Source organism: Rhagoletis zephyria, unplaced genomic scaffold, assembly GCF_001687245.7.
Source record: "Rhagoletis zephyria isolate East Lansing unplaced genomic scaffold, Rhagoletis_zephyria_1.1 Rzeph_scaffold_00879, whole genome shotgun sequence".
NCBI classification, from domain to species: domain Eukaryota; kingdom Metazoa; phylum Arthropoda; class Insecta; order Diptera; family Tephritidae; genus Rhagoletis; species Rhagoletis zephyria.
In genome coordinates, this window is record NW_016157963.1 from 27,114 (window position 1) to 37,199 (window position 10,086).

The following is a 10,086-nucleotide window of genomic DNA, read 5'->3' on the forward strand; positions in this document are numbered from 1 at the left end:
ACCACTGGGGTTTCTTTTTGCCCTTCGGGAGGGTGCTTGGGCAGGAGGCTTTGAAAGCAGCATTACAGGCATTTGTCACAAAGTTCACTGCTTCATCAATTTTCGACGATGAGTCCAGCTCACCGAGAGAAACACCCTTTGTATTCGAGAGACTCGCTTCATCAGGTCTTAACGATAAGCAGGACTTATCGTGAGAAGCGTATCTACGTAGAGAGGCCGACAGCGTATTCCTATACTTTGCCCAGTCGGTTCGCTTTCTGTTCCTGTATGCTGTTAAAGGAGCAGGATCAAAATTGAGATTGAAACTGATGTAGAGGTGGTCAGAAAAAGAGTGTTCCTTGGACACCTGCCAGTCCCTTATCCGATCGGACAAACCGCTCGACACAAGGGTGATGTCCAGCACTTCCCTTCTAACAGAGGTCACAAAGGTGGGATCGTTCCCACGGTTACATACAGTAAGATTGTGTAAAAGAATAAAGTCAAGTAAACACTCACCCCGGGAGTTGGTGTCACTTGAGCCCCAGATCGTGTTGTGTGAATTAGAGTCGGCCCCTATTATGACCGGGAGCTTTCTGCGATTTGCTTCCTTCACCGCTTCTTCCAGTCTATAGGGTGGAAAAGCATGGCTGTCGTGGGCCATGTAGGTTGATGTCAGCCAGATAACGCTCTCCTTCAGCTGTACGCTGATGCAGACAGTGTCCTCGTCGCTGTATTGGGAGAGTAAAAAATGAGAATATACTTTTTTAATTAGAATGCAAGCTCTGATCCTACCTATTACTGGAGCTGTTACCACCTGGTAGGCATCAGAGTTCAGTCCGCAAACCTTGTTTCTGACGATCCAAGGTTCTTGGACTAGAATCACGTCCTCAGCTTTATCGCTGAGGCGAAGAAGGAGAGCAGCCGAGGCTGCCTTGGAGTGGTGCAGATTAATTTGTAGGATCTGCACCATCCTCAGAATCGGTTATGTCCATTGCTTCTAGCTCCCTCCGCTCGGCGGCGGCAATGACTGTGATGTCATTGTCCTCCTCCTCCGGTTCGGATACCAGAAGCTGGTCCTCGTCCAGCGTTGCCCATCGACTGTAGACCGACCCTACGTAGGCAGATATTGAGCCCGTGTCGCTCTCAGTATCTGTCGCGGTATCGGATACACTCACACTCGTTGGTGGGTCCACAGGTTCACTCGTGGTGTTTCCTGTGTACCCCGCGCTGCCTGCCACCGATGCCGACGCAGGGGCCGCAGGTCCGCTCGAGGCGTTGCCTGTTTTGTTGGCCCCTTCGTCGGGAAGAATATCTGAGGGAGCGGGTCCGCTCGAGGCGTTGCCCGTTTCCCCCTCTTGCTGATCCGTTCTCTGGTGGATTTTTACTGTGATTGAGTAAAAGCCGTAGCTTATTACCCCACCACAACCCTCGAGAACTGGGACAGAAGCATCGTTGATGACAAAGCCAACAAAACGCTGCTTCCCCTTGGTCTCGCCAACTCGGACTATCCTCCAATCGCTGGTGGGCAGTCCTTCGTTGCCCATGCGGATGAACTCGAGTATCTCCTCCGGTTTTGACGGCTCAGCTGGTACCCAGGCCCAGGCTCGCGGCCTGTTAGGGATTTCATCCCTATGGACGGCAACTAAGTCTGCCCCGGGCCACAGCTGTCCAACCGTGGAGATAGCTTCTTTGTAGAGCCGGACCGCGCGCTCATCGGCGCACGCTACCAGCTTAACTCGCCCTTGATGCCATCCGGCATCACGGACGACTGGTGCAGGGCCGGGGTACTTCTGGAGTATCCCTTTATATACCCTGCATAAACCCATCAGGACGGACTTCCAGTTGTCCGTGGTGATGTGGCCGTCCGGATGCCCCTTGTCCAACACCGCCAGCGTGAGGTGCTCTTTGGCGGCTTCACTGAACGGCTTCGTGTTGGATACGGCCATCGACGGACGGTTAGATGGAGAGGAATCCCTATACCTCTTGGACTCACCCGAGGTGTCGTCTTGAGATCGCTGTCTCTTGGAGGCAAGGTTCTTCCTTGGGTTTTCCGAGTGGGTGGTTTGTCCTTCCCGCCTTTCCCGGAGGATCGCTTGTCGCTGGCGGCGAAGACTCCCATGGCCCACTTAAGAGAGGCTTTTTGCTCCTCCGTCAGCTGGTCATGCGGGATGACCCCCAGCCTTTTGATGACCTTAGGGGCTGCCCTTCGGTCACGCTGGGCCCTGACGCAGGGCGAAACTTTCGTTGCAGCTTTGGAGCAGCCGGGGCGCAGATCGAGGTCATTTGCCCCGGTCTTCGATTTACTCGCGGGAGTGGTCCTCTGCTTGTCCGTGGAGGACTTTTGCTCGACCACTGCACCTTGAGTTTTTAGTGTGCACTGGATGGGCATGGGGGAGGGGGCCGGCTTCGACTTTCCCTCATGGGGTATAGTACCACCGGCATCCCTGGAGGTTCGCTTTCCCTCTGGGGGTTTAGCAATCCTTCCAGCTTCTGCGGAAGCCCGAAGCTGCTTGGGCCGTTCAGGCCCTCTCGGTTCCGTCGATGCGGTTTCCGAGGTGGTTGGTGTTTTNCGGGAGGCGCCGTTAGAATACAGTCGGAAAGCCCCCTGACTGCAAACCTTCCAATGGGCACGGTGACGCATGACACCCTGGATTAGAGGGAGAGGGTAGATTTGGCACCCTCCGGGTCTAGATCCATAGTGTTCTGTAGAAACAGGGTCCCCTCTTGAAGGATGCATTTCGCGCACTATGGTCTTGATGTGGTAGTGGCAAGGCATACAGGGTCCCCTGTATGCTGTGTTAAGCTTCATCCACACCCTGCCTGAAATAAGTTAATATCGCTGACGCTGGTAGCTAAGTGTTATCTTCCGCGTAGACTCAAACGAGAAGTAGCAGATTAAATTAACGCTGTCGAGTTTAAATAGCGCCAAAGCAGCTGCACTTGATAGTAGTTGGTTGAATAAGGAAAATGAATTAGCAACAAGAGTTTACGGGATGTACATAGCTCAGTGGTTAACGCTTCTGACTTTGAACATCGAATTCGCAGGTTCGATCCCTGCTGAAGTCTAGAAAAAAGAAGTCTGATGAGGAGATGTGGTGATCTCCGAAATAGTGCTATAACTTCTACCGCTTAGACTTTGTTGCTTTTTCAATTTTTCCTAATAAACAATCGTGGTACAAAGCTCAATAAAAATATTAAAAATAAAATGTTAACAAGCCACAATAACATTGACAAATACATAGTTTAGGAAGAGCCTGCCTGAAACTATACAAAAAAGCAAATAAGCAAATGGATGTATAGAATTGACAACAACAACCACGCTGTCGAGTTTAAATAGCGGCAAATCAGCTGCACTTGATAGTAGTTGGTTGAATAAGGAAAATGAATTAGCAACAAGAGTTTACGGGATGTACATAGCTCAGTGGTTAACGCTTCTGACTTTGAACATCGAATTCGCAGGTTCGATCCCTTCTGAAGTCTAGAAAAAAGAAGTCTGATGAAGAGATGTGGTGATCTCCGAAATAGCTGCTATAACTTCTACCGCTTAGACTTTGGTGCTTTTTCAATATTTCCTAATAAACAATCGTGGTACAAAGCTCAATAAAAATATTAAAAATAAAATGTTAATAAGCCACAATAACATTGACAAATAAGTCGCGTTAGTTGCGGACCGCCTGACAAACACCGATATAGAAGGGGAAAGTTAACTAAAGTTCGTTGTCCAGCGGGAAGGACTTGCTAACGGCCCAAGTTTTCGCGTTAATACACATATACACACGCATGCGTACACACATACGTATTTTAGTTTACTCGTAAAATGACGCTAAGGCAGAGAACCAGCTTTTCGATATATTTAGGCTTAGGGCCTAAACATACCGCCCCCTTGCGGTACGCAACATCTGTACTTGGGAAACGCTCGAGCTACCNAAGAACTGAAAGTATCAGACTAGCCTACAAACATAAAATAAAAATAAAAAAAAAGGCAAGTTTTATTGCCGAAAACTGGGAAGCCACCAGAAGATCCCTCAGCATATCGTCCTATATGCATGTTGGATACGACGGGAAGTTGAAGCANCCGTACGACGCTTCGATTAAAAAAAATACCCGACCAGCCGACGTGCACCTGTTTATTGGTGGAATGAGCAAATAGCGGACTTGCGACTGCAATGCAACAGAGCGAGAAGAAACTACCAGCGTGCCAGAAGGTCTGAAAGCTTTACCGACGAACATGCAATATACAGAGCTAAACGCAAGGAGCTTAAACAAGCCATTAAGCTCAGCAAGCGAAAATGTTTTACTAGCTTGTGTGAAAGCGTCCAAAATGGCCCCAGGGGCTTAGCATATAAAGTTGTGACGAAAAGGCTGAAGGCGTCGGTTCGACCACAGTTATTATGCCGTTGAGGCGTTATCCCCAATGCAATCAAGTTTTGCGAGAGAAATTTTTCCTNGTTGAAGCAATCGAGGAAAAGGAAGGCCTCTCAGAGACACAGTTCGGCTTCAGAAAGGGGCGGTCAACAGTAGNGCCCCAGGGGCTTAGCATATAAAGTTGTGACGAAAAGGCTGAAGGCGTCGGTTCGACCACAGTTATTATGCCGTTGAGGCGTTATCCCCAATGCAATCAAGTTTTGCGAGAGAAATTTTTCCTGCTACGATGTTCGAGTTCCCCATGGTTAGCACGGAAGAAGTACTTCTTGCGGCCAAGTGATTTAAAGATAAAAAATCACCGGTGCCGGATGCAATTCCAAATCGTGTCCTCAAGCTTGCTGTAGCTGCGAACCNAAATGCGTTCAATACCGCAAGTTGGAAACACATAAACGCCGCTCTACGCAGATTCGAGGTACCCGCATACCTTCGCAAGGTTGTAGACAACTACTTAGCAAATAGAGTGCTACTGTACAATACGGAGAACGGTCAAAGAACATAAAGTCTCGGCTGGAGTACCACAGGGTTCGCTTCTGGGTCCAATACTTTGGAATATCATGTACGATGGTGTACTCCGACTATCCTTGCCAGAACGATTGAAAATTGTTGGATTTGCTGACGACATAGCGCTAGTGGTGGTAGGGAAGCATCTAGAAGAAATAATTATCGCAGCAAATAGTTCAATCGTTCAAATCCAAGCATGGCTGGCCGAAACAGGGCTCGAACTTGCGCACCAAAAAACCGAGACAGTTCTAATAAGCCGTAGAAAAGTCAGAGAAGTGGCGACTATAAACGTTGGTCAACAAGAAATTACGTCAAAGGCGACCTTAAAATATCTAGGCATAATGTTTGATGCGAGGCTTACCTTCAAGGCGCACATTGATTATGCTGTCGAGAAAGCTGAAAAGGTGGCAGGGGCACTAACAAGGTTTATGCTGAACGTAGGAGGCCCGAAACAACAGCATAGACAGCTATACGCAAGCGTCGTGCGCAGTGTGCTGCTCTATGGTGCACAAATCTGGTATGAAGCATTCAGCAAGACGTCATATGTACGAGAAGTAAAGTCTTTGCACAGATTTTGCGCTATCAAAGTATGCAGTGCATTCCGAACTACGTACGAAGAAGCAGCACTAGTAGTGGCAGGACTCTGCCCCATTGACATTTTAGTGCAAGGGACAGGCCCCGGCCTATAAACCAAACGAGACGCGAAGAGGTGGGACCGCAATGGCAAACGAGGTGGGACCGCGCAGCCAGCGGTCGTTGGACGCACCACCTCATACCCTCGATATAAGGGGTAAGTAGGAAACATGGGGAAGTGGACTTCCATTTGACCCAAATATTGACAGGGCGTGGGTGCTTTAAATCATATTTATACCTATTTAAGCACGAAGACGATCCCTTCTGCACCTTCTGTGCAAAGGATATTATTGAAGACGCTGAACACTGCTTTTTCGTCTGTCCGAGGTTTGCTATCGAAAGAGATGACTCGAGCAGGAAGGTGGGGAGGCCACTTACGGTTCATAACCTTGTGGATACTATGCTTGAGTCAGAAGATAACTGGTCCGTTGTTTGCAATTTGGCAAGCACATTTTTATCTAAATTGCGTCGAGCGGAACAACTCCGCAGAATTTCATAGATTGGCAACAGGCCGCTCCCCCTCCACGAAGTAATACCTTACGGTAGTTCCACGGTGAGAGGGAAATAGAGCAGGGGTGGGCTTTTAGTGCGGTGAGCCGAAAGGCAAGTCCCACACTTTTCGACTTTCAATGCTTTGTGCCACCTCTACAAAAAAAAAAAAAATGTTTGTTGTGCTGTTGAGAGCGGCGCCACCATTGCCAAGATCTTCGACCAGCGGTTCCATCCTTTTTCGAATAAAACACCTAGTGAGGGATAGAGTGAAAATCATAGGCAAACAAACATGATTATAATTCAGTGCACTTTATTTCATTAAAAACTTCAAATAATTAAGATTTTTATTTTTATTTTATATAAATTAAATTGACGGCCGGCACCCTCTGACAGCACCCAAACGAACACGTCGGCTCCAAGGGCAAGACGTATCGGTGCTGATGCGAAAGAACTTGGGTCCGCAAGCCGAATGTGGATATACGGCAGGGCAACTGATAGGTCCTTATGCATAGAAAGCACCCTAGTTGCCCGCCGATATGTGTTTCCTGAAGCCGTAGATCTTGGACCAGATCTGCGGACAAGATTGTGCTCGGCACCCAGACGTCAATAAGCGCGCGTCTCACGCCTCCACCTTCACAACAGCAGTCGGAGCCACGGCTATAGTGGGCAGGAGTGATGGAGTTATTATAGAATTGCGAAAGGCGTGCGGTCGTGATACCTGATGAGGCCTAGTCACCGGTCTATCTTCGCGTTGAACTGTTGTTGACTGGCGTAGGCGGAAAAGCCGGGTTCCCGCTCTGCGGCTTTGTCGCCCTTGGTAACGTGGTCGGTGAACTCGTGAATCGGATCCAGCCCTACTTTTGCGTTCATGTCGCAGCAGAGGCCGGAAAGACCGTGTTTCGGGTCCCCAGTTAGTAAGCGGACGGAGAGGTCGAGTCCCCGCTCCACGCCCAATAATTTTCCCTTCTTCAATCTCTGGACCGGGAGGCCTAGTCTCGGTTCCAGAGTCGGACGCGTATAGTGAAAGAGTGCCGTCTGCCTCGGCTGAGTCGTCTTCGTTGCCTCGTGCCCTCCATGACTCACATTCTCGTTGGCAGTGGAGTGGTGTTGCTCACCACACCTACGGCAACTTCCCTCGCTTTGACAATCCTTCAGCTGGTGGGTCATGGCGAGGCAGTTTGCGCAATAGGGGCCCAGTAGAGCTTCGCGAAGTCTTTCCTCCGGCGATTTTGCCTGAGAAATAGGGCAGAGCCGAATGGGGTGGTGTGCGTCGCATAGGCGGCACGGTAGCGGTGGGTGCGTTGTTCGGCTCTTTTCCGCATAGTGGCGATATGAAACATCGTTTCGGCTGAAATGGGGTCGAATTTCGGTGCTGTCGATACTGTAACGTGTATACCTAGTAAATTTTTTATGTAAAATACTTCCAGATAGTTGCTTCTCCATACTCAAATACAATGTAGTTAAAATATATTAATAAATATATGCCTAATAAAATTAGGACTATTTCGGGGATTTTCAACTTTTTGATATTTTCTTCCCCAAATTTGACTATCTCTGGTGAAAAAAAATGTACTGAGCTATAACTTTACATTACATAAAAAATGCTCATTTAATAAAGATTTCAGAAAGGTGCCACGCTTAACGTTTCGAATAGAAAAAAAAAGTTATAGCCGCTTTTGTGGGCAAAGGACTGAGACACGCTAGAATGTATTTAATTGATTTAAATTTAAGTTGCTCTTGTTACCGACCAATGACATGCTAAATAGTACAAAGATACCTGCTCCTGACATTATTTTATGTTATGTACCGGAATTCGAACTAGAGTCTATAACAAGGGCTTTATCTATCAATATTTCTTGTAAAGGATGGGTTCACGTGAAATAAAATATACATGAGTTGTTTGAAGAAAAATTTATTCATTTATTGATAAAATATGCTCAAATTGGCGACCTTCTACTCTAATAATTACAATAATTACAAGCTCGGCACCTTTTAAGAAAAGACACTTTTAGAGATCTTAAACTCAATTGGGCTATCTCAGCAGTAGCTCCATTTATTTGTTCCCGCAAATGCTCTTCGTTTTGAATTGGTTTTGAATAAATTTTGTCCTTAAGACAGCCCCAGTAGAAAAAATCTAATGGATTCAGGTCTGGAGATCGAGCGGGCCACGTGATTGGCCCGTATCGTCCAATCCATCGGCGAGGATAAGTTTCGTCTAAATGAGCTCTTAATTCACGTCCGTAGTGAGCAGGGCACCCGTCATTTTGCAGCCATAGTCTTCGCGGCAGGTTTAAGGGTACATCTTCTAAAATAGTTGGAAGCCGTTCCTGAAGGAACTCTAAATAACTGTGAGAGTTGAGCGTTGGCGGCAGTTCCACAGGTCCCAATATCTGACAATTAAAAATACCGCACCATAAATTTATTTTGTACCGGTACTGCGAACGATCTTCTCTCATTTTGTGAGGATTGTCTATCTGCCAACTGTAAAGTTATGTAAATTAAAATAACCATCACGGTTGCATGATGATTCATCACTCCATATTATTTTATTAAAAAAGTCGGGGGTCTGAATCATGCATTCGCAACATTTCTCTGTAATATCTAACCCTCGACAGGTAATCTCTCTCTTGTGGAGCCTGAACACGTTGAATGTGGTAGGGATGGTATTTTAAAGCTTTGTGAACTGAAGTTTTTGGTATTACAGTCCGTCTTTCCATCATTCTCCATGAAGTCGATGGACCTAGTTCCACTTCCTCTAACACAACTTCAACATCTACCGTTGCAGGACGTCCTATTTCACCGCCATGCCTTCCAGGTATGCGACCTTAAAAAAGTTCAAAATGATAGTTAAAAGAAGAATGGCTTCAAACAAGAAAGGTGTAAAAATTACTTACCTTCAGATATTTCTCTATGGGTGCGGGGGAATACTTCACGACCCGGATGCCGACGATTTGGGTATCGCTCTGCATAGAGTCTTTGAGCAGCTTTGTCATTACAGCAAGCTTCACCGTAAATTAGGTGAATATCCCCATATTCATGCGACGTATACTGCGTGTTCTCTGTCATAGTATTAATAACACAATATTCGAAGGGTCCAATTTCACAAAATGAACTTTCATTATTTCCGGTAAGTAACACAAAATAATATCAGGAGCAAATAATAATGTACCTTTGTACTATTTAGCATGTCATTGGTCGGTAACAAGACCAACTTGAATTTAAATCTATTAAATACATTCTAGCGTGTCTCAGTCCTTTACCCACAAAAGCGGCTATAACTTTTTTTTTTTATTCGAAACAGTAAGAGTGGCAACTTTCTGACATCTTTATTAAATTATCAATTTTTTTTGTAATGTAAAATTATAGCTCAGTACATTTTTTTTTTGTCAGAGATAGTCAAAGTTGGGGAAGAAAATATCAAAAATTAAAAAAACCCAAAATAGTCCTAATTTTTTTATGGTTCCTTTATATATTTTAACTACATTGCATTTGAGTATGGGGAAGCAACTATCTGGAAGTATTTTACATAAAAAATTTACTAAGTATAGCCTGGTTTGTAGATGCAGTTAAAGAAAATACATGCAAAGGCACGATTTTTTTTTAAATTCAAAAAATGTAAATATTTCAAAAACGGTGACACTTTTACCTGAAAATTTTTTGTTTATCCTGCGTTATCGATATTTAAGTCGAAATTTATATATCATCTACAAAAAAGTGTATGGGGAAATGCTAAAGAAGGTTTAACCAGCAGCTTGTGTGATTTATTTAGCTCTTAAGGTTGACAAACCGCTTGCATGGTGTATACGGCTCTTAACTCGTTGCCACCCTTCTTGTTCTATACAATATACAATACAGTCGACCGGCATTTCGTTTTAATCATCAGTAAATATACAAGATGGAAATAACACAATTAGGTGAGTTCATAGGCAGGTCTAATATTCTATTCAATTAGGAGTAGGATTTTCAACATCGATTTTGCCGGTATCGATATTGTTCAGCCCCATATATCGCCTTATCGATTTTACATGCAAATAATTAAATCGATTCATGATATCG

The 10,086-nt window shown here is 45.6% G+C and overlaps 1 protein-coding gene across 1 annotated transcript in view; it reads left to right on the forward strand.

The window, feature by feature from the left end:
• Positions 1 to 5,246: 5,246 nt before the first annotated feature.
• LOC108361908 (uncharacterized) overlaps positions 5,247 to 10,086 on the forward strand; it is a 13,004-nt gene continuing 8,164 nt past the window's right edge. Inside the window, exon 1 of the mRNA XM_017614681.1 lies at positions 5,247 to 5,422. Coding sequence (XP_017470170.1) covers positions 5,247 to 5,422 — 176 coding nt within the window. The remainder of the gene's footprint in view (positions 5,423 to 10,086) is intronic.